General features: G+C 38.0%; 1 protein-coding gene across 2 annotated transcripts; it reads right to left on the reverse strand.

The window, feature by feature from the left end:
• Window positions 1-9,777: 9,777 nt before the first annotated feature.
• LOC149026135 (zinc finger BED domain-containing protein RICESLEEPER 1-like) lies at window positions 9,778-20,969 on the reverse strand. Of its 2 annotated transcripts, none has more exons than XM_089146390.1 (5): window positions 20,831-20,969; window positions 15,013-15,116; window positions 10,727-12,683; window positions 10,569-10,635; window positions 9,778-10,444 (listed from the first exon to the last, which is right to left on the reverse strand). In XM_089146390.1, the coding sequence occupies exons 2-4, from the start codon at window positions 15,049-15,051 to the stop codon at window positions 10,580-10,582; spliced, it is 2,052 nt and encodes a 683-aa protein (XP_089002516.1). In that variant the 5' UTR covers window positions 15,052-15,116; window positions 20,831-20,969; the 3' UTR covers window positions 9,778-10,444; window positions 10,569-10,579. The 2 variants fall into 2 exon arrangements, with proteins under 2 accessions (XP_089002516.1, XP_089002517.1); XM_089146391.1 differs by having other exon boundaries at window positions 15,013-15,129.
• Window positions 20,970-21,290: the final 321 nt, after the last annotated feature.

A 21,290-nucleotide genomic window follows, 5' to 3' on the forward strand; every position in this document is an offset into this window, starting at 1 on the left:
GCCCCACTTCCAACCTGATCTAAGATTCTCTACCGGTTGTACTATCCCATAAGGCTTCTCTTATAGGTTTCTAAGGAAACCAAAAAATTTCCCAGGAATATGAGTAGTTAGACGTTTCCAATTTGGAAAAGCAGAAAAGGAAGAAAAAAAACAGCTTATTTCCAGCTAAACAATCTTAACTTCTCCATTAGGGGATGTCTTCCTTTCCCTTTATTTTTCATGCAAGTATTTCTCTTTATGTTAGGTTATTCCAAAGATGATCACATTGACCGGAAAACATTTTATCACATTAATAGATGTTTTGTTATGTCATCTCTAATCAAGCCTCATTACCAGAAAAAAACATCTCAAATCAAACTTAACGACCTTATTTTGGATTCTGGGCATTTCTATTTTTCTATTCCATTATTTCCCCTCGTTTCTCACGTGAAATGAAACTTGTCTGGAAGCCCATCTTGAGGTGTTTCTCATCTTCAGAGGAAAAAGAAGAAGAGTCCATGCATTCAACATTTCCCTACCTTGCAAGCATAAGAGTATTAATACATAGGATTTAATCAATTTAAGGCTAGGTTCTTTGAACAGCTCGAGTATGACGTGTGTTTCTCTCTCTCACCTAAATTGACATTGTTTGTTTTCCTCTTACGTATCTGGTATTGTTTCCATATCTCGTTGAGGGTTCTCGTGGGCCACTCGCTCATAATTTTTCCCCCCAAATTTATATTTTCTTCTAATGAATTTAGAAACTTGATTTTTACAGCAATGGGTACAAAAGGAGCTTCATGACACTAGTATCTTGGCTAAGGGGTGGAGCATTGCACAACAAAATGTACTACAAGCAAGGTGTTTAGAGGTGGTGTTGCAGGTAGATGCGTCAAAGAGGCCGGGAAAAAGTCTTTTATTGTTGACCTCCTAGGGGTTGGGTACAACAAAATATCCATGGATGTTTGGTGGGGAACCCAAGAAATGCTGGCTCGGGTGGTATTTAAATTTTAGAGATTATAATGCAAAAATACTACATGCATTCTGATTATCCATTGGTAAAAAGACTAATTTTGAAACTAAAGTGAAAGGGTGATATGAGGACTGGAAATAGGAAAGGATTTTGAATTTTGCAAAATTTGAGTGAAAACTGATTCCAAGGCTGTTGGGTATTTATTGTTTAAAACGAAGCCGGATTTGTATTGCAACAATGGTGGGCTCTTTTCCATGTTTAGAAATACTGGATTGAAAAATTACTCATTGCAATAGAGAAACAAATGTTGTGACTAACTTTTTAGCAAAATCAGCAGCAAATGACCAATTTTCTACTCCAATTCAAACTTGCCCCCTAGGGTTTGCTCTCGAGATAGACAAGGATGTCATGGGTCGGGTTTTGTTTTAGATTCTCTAAATAGATCGATATAGTTCACTCTCGTGAGTAAATTGATTTCATGTATGTATCTTTTTGTACATTATATTCTATCTTTTAATATGAATGATTTTTTGTATACAAGAAATTATTATTATTATGATTGATTTTTTTTTCTTCTTCTGGGTCTTGCAGACTCTTCAAAGGTTAAGGTTTCTAAATAACTACAAGCTAGGAACCCTATATTAAATTCAAGCGATGTGATTGGACTCTAATGCCAATTACTGAAATAAGATTACTTACTTATTTCCCAAAAATCTTATATTGATGAGACAAACCAGCTTAGGCCTTTTGATCCATGGGGGTCATAATTGGTAAGAATCTGATCAAATAATTGCATAAAGATATGCTCCTTAGAATTATCTTGTTTTATTCTTTGGTGTGAAGTTTCCATTTACTTTTGAAGTTTGACTGGAAGGCAATTAACAAACTAATCAACACAGAAAATCAATGTTGCTTGATTAGCTCTCTCCGTTTGGCTTTCAAAAACATAAGAAATCCAACCAAGATTGGATCCAAGGGTTCAGTTTTCCAACTTCTACTATAGTGTCAAACAAGAATGGATGAGTACAGTTTTCTAAAATTTCAGGACTTCCACATTAGAATCCAGACCCAGTTCTCATTTCCTCCATACGTACTGATCAGAATGTCTACACTTGGAAATTGACACCCAGAAAACAATCAATCACAGGTATACAGTCACCCACAAAGAGAAAAAGAAGGGGGAAAATCTCCACCGTACATGTTCCCACCCAACAAAAATTTCTGCCTCTCTCTCTCTCTGCTTGTGTAGTTTCCACGTGAACAACTACATCATCCACACAGTGGACTATGCATATGAGGAAAGCCTGCTTGAGTATGAAAAATTGCAGCTTTGGTCCAAAGGAGAAATTTGAAACTGAAGAAAACCAACAACAATGGGAAGTGGCCATAACCACTCTTTCTTGATTTCTTCCCATGTTTCTTGTCCTCCGCCCATTCTTCCCTTTTTCCTTAAAACTATTCTTGTGATCTTGTATCACTGTTGTGATAGAGACACACTACACAAACTAAAGAACTCCAACTTGGAATAAGTTCCACAACCATGATCGATCTAGCTTTCTCTCTGTCACATTCCTTCTTAACCCGTACAAAGCAAGCAATCAATCAAGCATCACAACTTTCTCTCTTTCCCTTTCCTTGTGTATCTGGGTGTGTTAAGCTTCTTCATTCTTTCTCTTCTGATGGTCTATTCTTTTGCTTCCAGTCCTTAATTTCTTCTTCTTAGCTTGAAAAACTATAGGTCAATGAAGTATACATAGATAGGGTTAGTAACCTTTCTTGCACAAGAAAACTTTAGTGCAAGAAGCTTGAAACTTCTGCTTCCGTCTACATGCCAAACCCTAGTCACTGTAAAAAGTTGTTTGCCCTACTAGTGTCATCTCATTTCCATACTTGAGTTCCTCTCTCTCTTTTTCTCGGGGTAAGGAAGTTGGGTTCTGGTCACAACTCACAAGGCTGTTTGATCTTACTATAGTAACTGAGTTTCCTGATCAGTTTCTTACCTAGAAGTACTACTGTCATAGCCTGTTCCCTGCAACTTCCATTCAATGTTTTATCAAGGAGTTGTGACTCTTGGACCACATGATGGGATCCTTTGTGGTTCTCTCTCATAGCTGAGTTTTGGAAATAGGGACCATTAAAGAATCTGGTAATTTTCAGCCATTTCTCCATTTTTGGATCTGTGACAGATTTCAAAAGCTTCACCTCAAATCTTACACTTCATCATGAATCTTCTTTTAAGATATGGTTGTTTTTGTTACCTAATAAGCCAAAAATGAGAAATGGGAAATGGGAAATGGGTACTTAATCATCCAATAACCTGCTTGTTTTTATCCAGTAATAGACGATTAGGTTCTATACATGAGAAGATATATATCATTGATCAATATAGATCAATGTACTTGACCGTCTAGGAGATTAATTAGTTCTAATTTCTTGATTTTGGTCACCCTCGTTTGGACAATTAGGCAAAGTTGTTGTTTAACTAATTCTTTTTAATCGTTTCAAGGGCCAAATTTGGGTCGTTTTAGCTTTTGGTTAGGTGGATTTTCTTGCCATTGTGAAACCTAAAATTGAAGTTTTAGAACATCAAAGAAAAATTATATCCAAATCAGAAAGCTATACAAAGAATTCAGTAAGTTACATTGAGATGGAGAGATTTTAATGGTAAATGCTGTGAAACTCATGAGTTTTATTCCATCAATAGCTGACCCTACAAATGTCATCATTGGATACCTGAATGAAATCGGTATGAAAATCAAGATTCATGAGTCAACAATTGACGTATAACCTTACTAAGTTGTCAGGTCGAGTCACAACTCTCTTTGTTCCCAGCCTTAAATGTAAATCATAACTAGTGTTAGTTAATTAAAATGTAATATTCTCATCGATGAAGTACCAGACAAGTTAAAAAAGTGCGAAGTAGCATTGTCCAACCACAGATCAGCGTAAAGATTGGACTAGAGCTGGTTGGTTCATGTCATGCAAAACCTAATCTTGCAAGATTTTTTCCTCACAAGCATTTGTTCTTGAGGGCATCTTGTTACATACTGATATTGACTTTTACCCAATGTGAGTCATGGTAACTTGATTAATAACCAAGCAACTACCAAGAAAGATATCAAAATTTCCAATCTCAAGTCTTGAAATAGATAGGAAACTTCAAAATTTTTAATGTAAACCTAACCAAAAGTCCAGCCTCTTAGCTTTCACTTAAAATGGAATTTATTTCAATTGGAAATGCATCTGATATGTCTGGCGCCCAATCAATTATATCATTAATAAACCCAAAACATCAGAGATTAGTCAATCTAAACTTTTTCCCTTAATTTGCTACCAGCCACTCATCTAGGAATGTAAATCAAAGTGGTCAAAAAGGTCTAAACCAAGGAGTAATAGGCCTCTAAATTGATCTGTGCTGGTATGTGAGCTTAATTGTAGGTGGTCCAGTTAGAAAATAACGAGATACTAAGTAATTGAAAGACACAGCTTCTGGAATAAAACATGGATGGCCTGTTATTAGGGTTCAACTTCAGTGCTGCGCAATTAATTGAAAATTTTAAAGAAAAAAAAGTTGAAAATGGCGGTCGAGATCTTTTTTTTTTTGGGTTTCAGTCAGCGTAGTTTAAAAAGTTAGAAGAAAAAAAAAAAAGGCAAAACGGGTGGTCATCACTTTTGATCCTCACCATTCACAGCTCAGTGCTGCGCATTAATTGCGTAGCACTGCAGCACGATTACTGTTATTAACCAAGATATTGTGGATTAATGGTGGCCATAGAAATCCTTAATCTACTTTACTACCAAATGGAAAGATTAAAGAAAGTTCAGAATACAAGGCAAAACGATCAAGACTTGTCAAGAAAACAAAGCTGGGAATAAAGGACATTTTTGTTTTTATTTTTTTTGCTATTTTTTCTTTCCAGATTTTGTTACGTTTGGCAAAGAAACTTGTGCGAGTTGAAAGAAATGGAAATAAGAGATGGTGAAATGGTCCCCTCATTAAAAACAATCCCATGTGAACTTGGGACTTATTTCCCTTAGAAAAGCAAGTATCGAAGAAATTGATCTAAGATTTTCTTACCCAATTCAAAAGCCATCTTTACCATTCCTTGTTCCTAACTAATAATATCTCTGGTTTCCTACCTTAGCCAAGCCATTGTTTATAAGGACCATTGATTCTAACACTTCACTTCTACTATTTTGGGTAATGGTGTTCATAGGTACCTGAACCCGATATTGACTCTTATATATTCGTAGGCCCATTTTACATACAGATCCATCACTTTCCACCCGATAAATAATTGGGTTACAATCAACTATTGGGCCAGGCTTCTAGATATTATTCATCAATGGAATGGATTGAGATTGATCTCAATTTCTCCAGCACAAGTCAGAACCAGCCACCCGGCTTGACCTGGCCTGGCCTAGCAAATGGCTGAACCCAGAAATGGGTTTTGTTAGAGGAAATTATGTATACACCCCCCTTGGAGTTGCAAATCATTGTTTACGATCTTTTACAAAAATTTGGGCTATTTTGGGAAGGAAGTACTGGAAGAAATGACACTACCTAGAGTTATCCAAAAACAAGGATCTAGCGTATGAATACAAGGCTTTGTTTGCTACTGCACGAGTCATGACTCTCGGATCGTGACACACGGTATTTTTTAGATCCAACAGCTGGATTTAAAAGGATAAGGAGATCACAACTACTAGGTTTCAAAAATACCACATATCACGATTTAAGAACCACACAATATTGCAGTACACAAAGAACCGAGGGACTATTATACATACCACCAAAGAGAGTTGAGTCTTAGACTTTGGTCATCACTAAGTGAGCCAACCCTTTGAGGGTGACTCTCTCTTTCATTTTTATGTTAAACAAATGGTGAAGATTTATTCAAGAAAAAAAAAATATAAGAGTAGATAATTTGAGAATAATGGCATCGAAAATGTCCTAGAGGTACAATAATGGAGCAATCTGAAGCTACCTGGGCATTCCCAACCCAAGCCCATTTTGGCCCAAGATTGTCTATGAGATACTGAACAGCTCAAGTCTGGGTTCCACACACTAAGCCTTGGACAAAAACTCCAACGTGGTGAGGCCCCAACAAAAACCACAATTAGGGCAAAAGCCTGGCTAATTCAGTCACTTTCAGATAAAATGTAAGGTAAAAGCTTACCCTAATCAGACCTGGGCCTTTGGCCCACTGACATCTACATCCAGAAAATGGCATGTCTGCTAGTATGAGATTTTGAAAAAGATATCAGAAAGGTACAATTATGGTAGAACCTGACAATTATACAACTTAAGGGGAAGAAAAAAAATAATAAACAAAGGAAAGAAAGAAAGAAAAAGACAATGGAGAGGAATGTAGCAATACCTAATTACTACTCCACTTCTCCACACCTTACCTACAAGACCCTATGTTATTATGAAGGTATCCCTTTGGAGTATAAATCCATTGTGATGTTGTGGGGTCACACACATACAACCTGCAAAAAACTTAGGTTTTTATGAAGGATTGATTTTTGGGCAACCCTATGTCTTACTGAGCTAGCCCTAAATTCAAGATAGGTGAAAGGTCCATTTTTGAGGCATGAGTGACCCAGGTTGACAAAAAGGCCTCCCTAGAATTGCCCATTTGTGTGTTTCTTCATTTAAGAATAAACAAGTGATATTATTGATCAGTACTGTAAGGCTTCAAAGGCCACCAGATTAGGGCTTTCTGAGGACCATCTCTCTTTCTGTCTCTCTCTCTGTGTGATATTTAGGTAACAATGTTGTGAACTAGGTTTCAGCTTTGCTTTGGGATTTCTGGGAAGAAAGGAATGCTGAATGAGATGGGATTAAGCTATCCGGTCTAGTCACCTACCTCTTGTGAAATCTATTGAATTTTTTGTAGGGCGCCCATTTAATGGGCCTATAGTTCTTAACTGTCCACTTGAGTGGGTTAAATTGCATGACGTCTGCTTTGCACTTTTTATAAAATTGCAAGTTACCCACAGATAATTTTTTTGTTAGTTTGAAACTAAAATGACTATTTTGCTCATAATGTATTGGTAAATATAATCTTTTATATTTAATGATTTTAAGTTTCTAAATTTACAAAAGGAAGCCCTTGACTCCTCGATTTCAAAGGTTGAAATTTCTCCACTTGCAGTTGCGAGAAGCCAAAGCCCCAGTCTCCTAACTTGCATTGACTTAAATGTAGATAGGATGCTCTCGGGGCCTCTTTTCACTTCACACCAATCTTGATCTCAACAAGGTAACGATGATGATCGCCCTTCACCTTAAGGTAAAAAACCTTTGAATCACTAGAAGAAGCCAAAGGAATGAGGCTAGAACAAAAAGACGCAAGATATCATCACTACTTTCGGAAAGCTCGGTCTCAGTCTGAATCTTATATCTGTAGTCATGGATCGTGGTGGCAACACGGTCTCGTTACCACGACCCTTCTCATGTTTGATAGAAGATATAATACATGAAGAAGCGCTGAGAGCCGATTACACTCTTGGAAGTGATGGAAAGAAGGTTATGCTCCTCGACGGGAGACGATCAAAATCAAAGAAAATCTTGCAGTTTTGTTGATTAGAAAGAAAAAATAACCCCTTTCGGTCAGTAGATTAACTAGTATTATTATTAGAATTGGTCTAGGAGTTGCTCCCATAAGTAATAAGCTTCAAAAAAGTTGTTTGAGGTGGCGCGGTCGTATTCAACGAAAACTTATAAATGCCCATGTACGTAAAAGTAATATAATCCAGATTGAAGGAACTAACCGACAACCACCAAGCAAAAAAAAAAGACAAGAACAAGGTCAAGAAGAAAAGGTGGGAACGAAAAAAAAAAAGGAAAATAAGTTTGGTGTCAAGATAAAAAATTATTAAAAATGAAGTAACGGTGAGAAAAGGAAGTAGGTGTAAAAAAAGGTATGACTTACCCCATCTACTTATAGACAAAACTCCAAGAAGAAAACTCTAATCCATAATGGACAAAAGTCATTATGGATTTTGGAGGTTTTTTTAATTTTAAATAAAATAAAAGAATAGATGCCAAACAATTAAAATAATGAAATTTCCATGATGACATTGATATCTGAACCAAAAAGAGCCAAAAAAAAAAAAGGAAAAAAAAAAAAAAAAAAAAATGGGATAACGAACTTGTATCTTAGCATGACTTCAAACAGAACTAATTGGAATGCAATAATATATGTAGCCAACCTCATTTAATTAGGACAACGTTGTATGATTTAAAAATTGGGCATTCAATAGTTTTAATGTGTTTCCTGAATTGGTATGGAAACCAAGAACTTTTCTTCCGCAGTTTTTCCTCATCGTTTTTGTCTCATTGTTCCTCCAGAGATATAGAAACTAAAGCTGTCTGCTCAGAAAATCCCAATCTTTTTGGTGGGTGAAAGATTCTGTATTTTTGTTCTACCGGATTGGATTTTATTAATAATCGTAAACGCCATGACCTTCTCCATGAACTCGACCATCTCTTTTGCGGAAAGGATCAAGTTTCAGTCAGACTAGGTTTAGCTTCTTATAGACCCCCCCCCCCTTGTTTCTGTGATCTCTCGGAGGCGAGATCTTTTGAGGCGGTGATGAATATTTTCGGCAGGGAGAGGTAGGGGTGATGGTCGCAGCAAGAGCCAAGAAGAGGTGGCGTCTTCTGCAGGAGTGTGATTTTCTACAAGATACAGGAAGAAGATGGATGAAGGAAAACCCCCTAAGGAGCAAAATGGAAAGAAAACTTATCCAAGGATATTTTGGTTTTATTACACCTAGAAGGGTTTATGAATCATTTTAACGCTCAACTTGCAATTTTACAAAAAATGCAGAGTGGACACCGTGCAATGGATTCTACAACTAATCTAAGTACACAAACGTGGTATTGGACCACACCCCGGGCTCCTTTACACGCAGATACAATTCTGTGCTGTTTTTAAGTGGGAAGGAACATGGTCCACTGATCAGTGGAACCATCACTATAAACACAGTGTTCTCTCTCTCTCTCTCTCTCTCTCTGTTGCTCTTCCTTTCACACGTCTGAAAGTGGCAACCTAACTAATGGTCCTAACCCTCTTATCTTTTGTCCTCCCACCAAGGGACTTTCTCACAAAAAGGAAGGTATAGCCGTATGGATGAAAAACCTCCACTCTGTTGTCTTTATCACTTATTCATGTTCTGTAGTTGAAAAAGAGGCTAGGGCTAGGATATATTAAAAGGAAAGCCTATGTCAAGGGGTTGTCTAAATAGAAAACTTGAGTTGCAGGTCGGTTCAATATCCAACTCCAACTTGGAACACCATCTGACCCACAATCATCCATCAACAAATCTCTTTGAAACAAGGTCGTTAGCAAAGCAGAAGGATGCTTCACATTATTATTAGGTCTCCACCACAGGGTGAAAGCTTAAAAAACAAATCCTTCTCTGTAGGGTCTCATTAACAACATTGTCTCATCTTAAATCTCTTCCATACGTAACATGGACCCAAAGAGTCCCCACTTCTCTGCTATACAAGCAGAGCAACATCGAGATGGTAATGGGTTAAACCTGGTGATATCAAAAACAACCAAATCCTTTCGACAATGATATGTTTTTGAAGCTTTTTCTGGCTTAACATTTACACAAATTGACCTGGCACCAGAATTTTTTTTGTCAGGCACGCGACCTACACGTAACAGTTAACAAAAACCAGTTCATTCCAAGCAGGTAAAACTACTGGGCCAACAGAAATTGCAGGAATCAAATGAGGACCCAGATTCTCTGCACACATGAAAAAGAAAGAATCTCTTTACGCACCCCCCCCCCCATGATCTTGTGATACCAAGGAAGAAGTCCAGACAGAGAGGACAAGGGGGGTTAAATAATGAACCTAGAATTCAGTAACCAGATAGCACGGAGAGAAATTCTCTAAATTGCGTAGGAAGGAAAACTTAACCAATGTAAGAAAATGTAATGCATGAACCAATAAAAAGGACGTCACCAAAATACAACAATAATAAAAAGGCATCAATAGGAAGATACCCCTCTATCTAAATCTTATTTGCTCGCACCAAGTATAGGAGCAACTTTGTTTTCAAGAATAGGAGTTGGTTGTTCGCTATTGATATATACATGAAACATCTAAATCAGAAATAAAATAGTTGTTCCAGTGAAAACTATAGGTAAATGCACTACGGATTAGTAAATTATAGGGTGGAATCCTTGAACTGCGCCAGACGAGAGGACAACCACCTAGCACTGTTACAACTCTAAACCCAACAACCCACAACCTGCCAAGACACTCCTTTTAAGGGATCTACATTATTGAAAGACAAAATGCTGGGAACTAAATACCACGCCCAGATCGTAAAACAATGGAACATCTCAGCAATGGGAAGGTTAACATATCTTCCGAAATAGCATCAAAGCTCCAAAGATATCAGAAAGTGTCACTTGATGGGTGACAAGAAAATAGCATCGAGTTAAATTATGCACCACCAGAATGATCTGTGAGCCTCGCAGAAAGTAATTAATGCGTCAATTCAATCACAATCAAGATGTTAAACAAGTGAACTGGTAGACAAAAAAAATGGAAAAATGGCTTGACAGAAATAGCACCAGTTGAACGTACCATATACAGACTTATGTCGTGTCAAGGCACAAGGATAATGCAGCATGACTTGAGGATGGCTGCAATTCTGTTAACAGGCATAAATTGATAAAAGAAACTAAAAAAGACAGAAAATTAGAATAGAAGTATTTAAACTAATCAGAATCAAGTAAGTTAACCTTCCAAATCGGTTCGTAACCAGTCTTGTGTACATATCAAGGCCTCCAGAATGTCGGGACTTAGAGAACTCCGGTAAGAATCAAGTATCCTGCCACCAGGGTTGAATGTTGATCCTAATGGAGCAGTCGCCATTGGGATTCCAAGAACATCACGAGCCATCATGGATAAAATAGGATACCTTGGTGTATGAACTTTCCACCAATTTAATATGCTAAAATCCATATTACGAGGAAAGACAGGTTCTTCCAAATATTTATCCAAATCTGACTTAACACGCTGTGTATTGGAAGTTTCATGAAGGAATTTGTCAAAACCACTAAGCCTGTCATTGGTAGAACTTTGTAAACCAGTACCACTGTACCCACTATTGACTTGACCTTCCCAAGCCAAACCATGCTCGAAATTAGTCAACGTCGAACAAATTGCATAGTCATTGAAAAGCTCCTTAATATTATCAGACACAATCTTTATACGTTCTGTGGCAGCACTACCATATATCTGTGGATAGTAATACTCCACCAACTTCATCTTGAACCGAGGATCCAAAATGGCTGCCATTGCTAAAGCCAAACTGCAAGTATTCCAGTATTTATCAAATTTGCTTTTCATTCGCAGGGCCATACCACTAATGAATGAATCTGGGCTTTTGCACCACTCAATCAGTTGCAAGTGAACATCACAGATCTCAGGAAAATAAAGATTTGCTGTTGGATGTCTAATGCTCGAGAAGTTATTGGTAACTTCAAAGAAAAGCTTCAAATAATTTGTAATGGCACTTGCCCTTCCCCACTCTAGGTCAGATGGTGCGAGCTTGTAGGCAGGGTCATGTTCTCGCAAAAGGGAAAATACATCTTTATATTCCAAAGCAACTTCAAGCATAAGATATGTTGAAATCCATCTCATTGGAGAATCAAGACACAAGCTCTTCTGACTATAAACCCGAAGTTGTTGAGCAATTTCATTGAATTTTTCTTGCCTCCCTTGCGAGCATTTCACATACCTTATACTTTCTCGAATTTTCTCAATCACATCACGTAGTACATCCAATGCATCTTGAACAATAAGATTAAGAATATGTGAAGCACAGCGAACATCAAACAACTGGCCATTACTCAAAAGCAACTTATTTTGTGTGAGTCGGTCCCTAATTCTTGAGACAAAATTATCGTTGGTGGAACAGTCATCCAATGTCAAAGCAATCAGTTTACGATCAATATCCCAATCCAGCAGACATGTCATAAGAACTTCAGAAAGAATGTCCTCAGTATGAGAGGGATCAACCATTACAAAATTTAAAATCCTTTTCTGCATTTGCCAATTCCCATCAATGTACTGTGCTGTCAAGCACAAGTATCCACCACTTTCACAGGAAACCCACATATCGGCAATGAGGCTGATTCTACCATGCAATTTATCCAATACCTCGGACATTTTCTGCTTTTCCTTTTTATAAATTGCCCTACAATCGGCTTCCACCGTAGAGCAATTCATTAGATTAAACAATGGCTGAAGATTCTTAACAAACATTTTGAATCCAATGTGCTCAACCATGGACAAAGGATAGCCATGTAATATTATCATTTGTACAAGATCAAGTCGACTCCTCTCTGGATCAAACTTATAATTTTCAAGGCTAAACGTCTCCCCTTTTTTCTGTTCCTGATCAAACTTGAAATTTCCTAGGTCAATGGTTCCATCTTTCTTCTTCTCTCTGACTACTAGCAACTCAGTTATGTCATGATTAGTCCTTTTCCTACACCTTTTTAAATGATTTCTTAAATGTGATGTACCACTAGTACTTGATCCACTGAGTTTCTTTTTGCAATGTTTGCAAACAGCCACACAAACATCACCTTTCTTAACCCTTTCAAAGTCATTCCACACAACAGAAGTCAATCTCTTGTTTGGTTTCACAATAGTTGTTGGACTTGATATTTCCATCTCATGGCCTTGAATCTGCACATCCGAAGAGCAGGATTCAAGTTACTACAAAGTAAGTAACAAAGACATTTAACTAGAAGGAAAATGATCACCAGAACCCAAAGGAAATTCATACAAAGACCTAAAAACAGTCAAAAAGGCAACTAAATCTTATAGATTGAAGTAAAACTAATAAGATGTATAAAAACAACACCTGAATTTGTTTTGCGACTGATTCAAAGTTGGGACTCCAATCAACCAAAGGAAACACCCCGAAAACTTCCAATTTATTAGAGGCGTAACTTATCCATATAAAACAAATTTTATCTTTATCTTTTTTTATTCTTTTAGTGGGTGGGGGAGGAGATGCAGGAGGATATCAACCACACAGAACCCAAGACTCTAGTGTTGATATAGATAATTCAAATATCTATCAACAAGCCCAAGCTAATGCCAATTGGATGCGACCTGGGAACAATGAAAGTCTAATTGCAGGCTGCAAGATCTTGATTGTAACCTCATTCTATTCTGAAGAAGTTTTCTAATCTATTATCAAAGTAGTTTTGGCTTCTTCCTAAGCACTGTTTCCTCTACATTTTACACTTGGGTTTCTTCTCCCCCCCCCCCCTTCCCCCCAACCAAAAAAAAAAAAGAAAAAATTTAACTGTCACTTGAAGTTGATTGTGGATACGGATTCTATGACAAGCAAATGATGAATTGCTAACCACTTGTATAGCATCTACAAATGATGAATCCCCTAAACGATTACAGGGGAGAAGTCAATTTGGTCTTTGGTGGATCCAGTGACATTATGTACCCCAGCGATCCCAAAAGCACCTTGCACATACGGTGGCAACTAAAGCCAAGAGCTGGTTTTCAGGTTCAAAATGTGCACTTTCGAACATCGTGTTCATAAGCCTCTAGTAGATATTTTACAAGGAGAAAAGGTGTTGAATGGCAATTTTTTTTCAACAAAAAGTTACATAATGCTGTAACCATAATTGTCAAGACAACAAGGCAACATGAGGCGATAAAGGACAATGAAAACCAATGAAAACCAAGGCGACATTAGGACGCCTTGATCCAAAGAAGGGACAGGCCCCTAGGCAACGCCTAGGCGACATCTTGACAAATATGGCTGTAACTTCAGCTTTCGAGCTGTTTGGGTATATCTGTAATTCCATACAAGGGTCTACTTGTAATCATAGATAACTAAGATCAACAAGGCTGATTCAGTAAAGAGAAAAAGGTAGTCAAAGGTAGAAATTAAGATAAAAATTAGAGAAATATGGAGAGGCCAATAAAAAGAGAAAACATAAGGTCTAAAATTAGAAATCAATCTAAATCAAAGGGAAGAAGGAGGTTTTGATTGAGAAAGGATTTAGTATCAACATATTGGGGGGGGGGGGGCATGATAGGATTTAGGACTACAGAACCTAGACTCTGTAGAATGCCCCAAACAGCTTATGTAATATCATAAACTTTGAGAAAGGAATCCTAATCAACACTAGAAGAACCCACTAACAGCTAGACCAACCAAAATTTTGAATTACAACCTGCTCCACATTTAAAAAACAAGATAAAGTACATAATCCCTAACTAAATAAATTCGGATCTGTGTTGACTATGATATACCGATCAATCTGGTACTTAAATGACAAATAATGCATAGATTCTAGCTTCAAATCAAATTCATGTCATAGAAATGAAATGGGTGAAAAAACATTTAGAATAGAAAACCAACAGGCTTAAGGCATGCAATCAGTGGTCATATATTCCAATTTATCTTAATAGGGGAAAATGCTTTTTGGGGAAGAGTGTGTATCTTCGTCAAAGCACCTCAGGTGATACTGCTCCAAAATTAATGAACATAACAGGCTAAGGCTGTGTTTGGTTGTCTAGAGATGGATTGAAAAAAACAAGTATAGAAACCAAAAGGAAGAAAAAAAAATCCAGTTGTTTGGTTAAACATAGAAAGGAATATGAAAATATACTACATCCACCATAAAGAGAGATTTTTCCATGTGTGAGAGTGAATGGATCCCAGTATAATGAGCATATTTCTCATTTAGAGAGTCCTTCACAAAAATAACAGTAGCTACTTCTTCTTCCCCCCTGGGTGATGACCATAACAAATTTGAAACTCTCAGTCCAATTTTACGATTTGAATAGGGATTCTTCTATTCATATCTAGCCAACCAAATGCATAGGAAATCTCAAGAGTCAAGACCAAAAGAAAAAAGTAATCTGTTACGGTTTTTTTTTCATCTCTATGCAACCGAACACTGATAAACAAAACCTCAAAGCATGTAAAGATAATCAGAAAATTGTCAAAAGAAAGTAAACTTGATGGATTAAAAGTTACCGGAGAAGGGATTACTGCCAAATCAGTTGGAGGAGGCATTGTGGAATGCACTTCATCTAGCAGAAGATTGTACAAAAGGAGTCACTATCTCCACCAAGCTCAACCTGAGATCAGCCACTATCTCAAATAAACCCACATAGGCATTAAAAAAATCCATTAGTCCAAACAAACTAATGGATCGGAAAACACATAAAAATTACCATTTCCACCTTGGTCTTAAACTTGTATTGTTGTGAAAACACTTGAAACAAGTATGAGGGAATTTCCCACCAGTTAAAAGTCCAAACATTATTACCAGAAAGACCAGATTACAAGAACAACTATCAATTTAACCAATAATATTGAAATTGTGAATGCTCATTAAACTACAAGAGGAATATAAATATCATAAAACTGATCTATCTCTGTTGAAAGAAAAGAACTATTTTAGCGCTGGTGCTAACAAAGATCATGACCAAAAACCTTGATACAAGCAATATAAGTGAAGGGCGTGAAGGGAAAACAGAAAATAAAATAAAAAGAAAGAAAGAGAGACATTTGAAGAAAAGGGAGAAAACAATTTAGAATTTTTTAGACTTTAAAAAATTAAATAAAACAACGAACAGAAACACTATGTTTACTCCAAGTACCATAAAATACTAGTATCTCGGATGAACTTACGAGAAAAATGCATAATGCAATACTTAAAAAAACAAATACATCACCTAGTTCACTAATAACAGAAGCAAACAATAAGAACAGAAATTAAACACCCAGGCACACAAAGCCGGGTCAGAACAATCATCTGGACTCAGGACAGCTTTCCATGACCCGGTGGTAAGGCAGTGTACCCTATTATCCTCCCCACAATTGTAATGGTAGGGTCCTCATGCATCAGTTACACCCTATTGAAGTGACATATTAAAACAATAACTGATTGGACTCATGGAACAAGGTCTTGCAGAGATATCAGAGATATTCAGTTTTCTTAAGGACACACAGGATAAATATAAGAAACAGCATCAACTCAAGATCTCCTTAATCTTAGGGTCATTTTGGAATGAGCTTTGTTTTCTGACAATTGTTCATTATTCCTCACAGGGTTGGCATCATTTTCAAGATTCTTCTATTTAAATAAATGGAAAGCCCTTAAAAGACACAGTAGACTTGAGTCTATTGTGGATTATGAGCAACAATGTTTTTCTAACATTTATGCATGTAGGTTTAACAAGCATGTGCTCATAATGTCGAAAATTAAGGGTGAAATATACATTTGGTTTTGATTTTACACCACACCCTTCATGCACCCTACTCATTCATTTCCTCCACCTCCACCCTGTCAAGCAGTCCAGCCATCTTCTGGCCATTATTGCCCCCCCCCCCCCCCCCCCGGCACCTGCAACCACAAACCACCATCCCACCTACCATCAGCCATTATTGCTCTGAATGATTAAAGGAAGCAAGCGAAGGTACCACCTGCTAGTGGAAGGGAGGGATCCTGCTGCTCTGTCTTGCAACAGATGATACAATCCATCTCTCTGGCTACCTTCATTGGCCTTCCTAGAGAACCTCTGAGCACTCATTGACTCAAACCTTGGTTCCTTGCTAGCACTACTCCAACTTAAAACATAACAAAAAATGGCCCCAAAGTTATAATAATTAGATGATACCATTTTTAACCTCTCATTGGTTTTTGTGCACAGATTCCTTCTCAAACTAGCGTTGTAGGAAACATTCTCCCCAATAGTGAATATTTCAAAGTTATACAAGAATTATTTTATACATGGCATCCCAAACTTGTTTTTGGTTCTAGAATCAATTACTACAATATTGACCAAAATTTATTCTTTTTCATTGAAAATGGATTTCAGTAATAAGTTTCTCTTAGAACCCCCAAAACAAGATGAAAGTGATGCCTAAAACACCCTTGGTCTTTTAAATTAATTGTATGATTTCATCTACTAAGATAATTGTATATTAGGGCCTAGTAATTGTATGAAACTGCTCTCCTATGCTTGATCACATTCACAAGTGTCTTCAATTATGGAAAAGTAGACTCCTCTCCTTCGCTGGTAGGGTCGAGCTCATCCGGTCTGTCCTCCAATACTCCTATCTCTATTGGTGTGATATCTTCCCTATCTCCCCAAGTCTATTTCTTCAGCAATGGAATCCCTCTTCTGTGCCTTTCTTCGGAAGGGTCAGGAATTCTCTCGATTCCTTCGCTCCATCAATCGGTCTAATATATGTCGACCTAAATCTGAGGGGGCCTTGGAATCTGTCAGATTCAAGAGGTCAATTCCATTGCTTTGCTCAAGCTCATTTGGAAATTTGTTTCTAAACATGACTCCATCTGGGTTGATTGGGTCTACTCTTCTCTTCTCTTCTCAAATCTAACTCTTTCTGGATTGCCCCTACCCCTCCTAACCATTCCTAGGTTTGGAGGAAGCTCCTCCTTCTAACCTAGAGCTCTCTCTACCATCACCACCCATGTCTCCTCTGGTTCCTCGACCACTTTCTGGCTTGGTCCGTGGCATCCGATGGGTATTCTCCTTACACTTTTCCCTCCTCGCACTGTCTACGAGACCCGCATTCCCAAATTAACCCTCCTCTCGGCTTTCATCTCTCACGGTTCCTAGGTCCATCTCGCCCACCATTGTCACACAAGTTTAGAACTCCCTTCCCCCTATTTTACCCTCCACCTATGATACTTTAGTTTGGCTCCCCTCCCCCACAAAATCCTTCTCCAAATCTTCTGCTTGGAACCTAGTCCCCACAACTTCTCCCTCCCCCCTTGGCCCCCCAGCTTGGTTCAAAGATCACATTCTCCGTCATTCCCTTACCCTTTGGCGTGCCCTTAACCTAGCTCTCCCCACCCAAGCTTTCCTTTTTAGCCGTCATGTCCATGCTAATCCCAACTGTATCCTTTGCTGGAATGGTAGTGAGAACATTGAGCACCTGCTTTTCTCCTGCCCCTTCTTTAGTTCCCTTTGGAGAAAAGCCCTTGCTTCCATTTGGCCCCGTTTTTATTGCTCTTTTGGGTTTGATCATGATTGCTCTTGAGTTTTGAGTAACTTTTCAGGTACCCTTATTTGAGACCGGATCGGTAGACTTGTTTTTTGTGCCATGATCCACCATCTGTGGTGGGAGCGTAATCTCAAGCGTTGGACATCCAAATATTGTTCTATTGATTTGATTTGGAATGCTATCCACTTTGATGTTTCAGCTAGGATTTCCTCTATTCCCCCCATCCCCCGGTTGTTGATTCCCCAAGGAACAGGCATCCTAGGTGCTCAACTCCCAATTTCATCCCTCTCATTGATCCTCTCCCTTTGGATCCTCTTGTATTTCAGTGTTTCGTTTAATTTAATTATTTATTCATCCAAAAAAAAAATTATATAGTATATATATATATATATATGTCAAAGCCTACCAACCTAGGATCCAACTCCTATTTGGACTTCAATAATCCACATTCTGCTAGTGTCACTGTGTTTAAGGTGCCCAAACTAGGCAGTGTACCAAGTTTCATGACCTAGCTAGGTAAATACCCGCACTGAAATACAACTTTGAGTTCAAAAAACATGCACCAACTTGCCGTCAACTCAGTTTGCCAGCCTGAAACCAGATCCAAACCAAGAACTTGAACCATGATTGGACCAAAGGTTCCACTACATATATAACCCAACCCAGAGCCCCTTAGAATCAGCAAAACTGGATCCCCAAGAATCCAGCGGTTAGCAATCTATACTTTGTGTTTTTATAAAATCTTTCCCTCATCAAATCAAAAAATGCTCTTCTTAAAATCGTTCTCCATTACGACTTCTCCAATGGGGGCTCAATGTCCCACCTTAAAAGATGAAAATATCTACTTCATTCCTTATAGGTGTACTTTTCGTTCCTGTTCATTCAATCGCTTTCTAAGCTTTATCTTCTCAAGAGATATTTATAATGAGTCCACCCCCCCCCCCCAAAAAAAAAAAAGAACAACACACACACACAATTGGACTTAGGACTTCCCACTTACTTCTATTTCTAAAGAATGTAGAGCATTTTTTCCCCTTTTGGAATTCAAAGATGGATATTGATTTATCATTCTTTGTCATTTTGCATTGGAGATGGAGAAGATTTGGTCTTGTTTCCTCAAAAATTTTACTTTATATCTGATGAATAGAATGGATTTTAGGCGGTGGTAAGCAACCCAAGAGTCTTTTTGGGGCAGGCAGACAAGAACAGAGGGAATGCAAAAACAGAGATCGACAGAAGAAGACAATATTAAACTGATGATATTGTCCTTACAATACAAGTAATCATTTAAAATATAATCAGTAAACTGAGTATTGGAGAAGTTTTCCAATGTGTTGCAAAGTGCTTTCAGATGCAATGCTTTTTTATCTTGTGATTTAGAAAGATACAGCCAAACTCATTATTATTCCGTTGAGATGCATTATAGGCATGATCCTCATACCACATAATAACGGGGACATAACAAAGGTGAGCATTAGGGTGGATTGATGATCTGACTTGCATACCACCAGTCAAATAATGGCTCATCACCCAAGCTATATAACTTCTTGTTCTTCCTATAGGAAAAGGAATACTCAAGTTGGTCAACTAGACGTTCATTTTTTTATTCCATTATCAAAAAAAAAAAAAAACCCTAAAATTCAGACACGTAAGATGGTACAAAACAAGCACCAACCACCTTCCAATAACACAAAGTTAGAACTTAGAATCACACCCATGAGTTCTTGAATAACCTTCAAAATCATGTTCCTGGAAAGGTCCAGTGTAACAATGACTCTCTTTCCTCTTCCCTTCCCTAGTTAATCCATATGCTATAAAAGCCCATAAGCAATCAGACCTATGTTTTCCCTGAAAAAAATGCTACTTGGTTTGACTATGAATCAAGCCAACCCCAGATCCAACAGTCTTCTCTACTTTATCGACACAAGAGCGTAAGAAACTACAGCCAAACTTTTAGAGTTGACCACCCCAGCTAAAACCTTAGAATCTGGAAAAATCTAAGTGCAGAATACAGCCCATCTAGAAATCCCATGGTTCAAGAATCAAAGACTGTTGACCGCTCTCCACATCAAAATACCTGTTGCAGATGACCCGGCCATGATATAATCAACAAATACCCTGAACACGGTTGACGAACCAATAATCTAGAAGTGATAAACAGGTTGCAACCCATGGATAATGGTAATGGACCGATCCATCCAGCTTTGATAATACAGATGGAACCTCGAAAATCAAAAATCTGTAAGTGGGTCAGATGCCGACCCAGTTGGGGTTACGTGGATCAAACCCAATTCCCACTGCAGCTAAACTGAAAATCAACACAAACGAAAAAGACAGATCCAACCCAAGTGGACCCGCCCATTCATGACTCCGAAATCCCGAAATTTGAAACGGGAACAATAATCTGCTATCCAAAACGCAACAAAAACCAGCATGCAGAGACAGAAAGAAACACAGCGCCATGAAACCAAACTTAATCTGGATTTTAAAATCCAACAACCAATCCACATGATCTGCATCTGCCTGAAGTCAAGAAACCACTTAGTCTCGTCACTAATGCTAATTCCATCAAAATTTTCTCCGTTCAGATTTAATCTTATAAATCTAACGGGATATCGATTTAGAAATCACGGATTTAAACCTGAGACAGGGATTAAACATTCGGGTAACAAATTCTGAGGAAGAGAGAGAAAACTCAAGGAATTCTGAAAGTAGATGACAATCTTATACCAGAGAAACAAATTAAGAAAACGAAAGAGAATCCGAAGAAGAAAAAAATAAAAAATAAACGACAATCAACAGGGTCGAGTCTTACCGGTAAAGAAGAAATTTAACCAAGGAGTAGAGGTGAAGTTGCAGACGGTCACCCACCTTCGGTCCTTCCTCACCGAAGTCCGACTGGTAGCCCGAAAAGGGTTAGGGTTTTTTTTTTCAACTCTCGGGTCGGTTTGGTAGGTTTGATCGTATTTACCTCAAAGAATGTGCTGGCTGTACGTGCGCGTACAGAGAAATCCGGTAAACATCCAGCTAAACAGTGGGCCCACTCTAAAGTGTTTTATGACAGTTTTACCCCTCTTCTGTGCTCCATTCCCTAAATAGTATCGATTTACATATCAAAGACTTTCAATGCCATCATAGTTCGTACATCTGTCTTCATCATACGGTGGTGGGCTTTAGGAATTTTCCCATTTTTCAATAAGCCCGTGACATTTTCACTTTCTACTCATTTTAGTTTTTGGTGAGTCACTTCTACTCTGCTCCCTTCACCCCATGTG

This window comes from Hakea prostrata, chromosome 2, assembly GCF_041222555.1.
Source record: "Hakea prostrata isolate BN-2017 chromosome 2, UWA_Hpros_2, whole genome shotgun sequence".
NCBI classification, from domain to species: Eukaryota; Viridiplantae; Streptophyta; class Magnoliopsida; order Proteales; family Proteaceae; genus Hakea; species Hakea prostrata.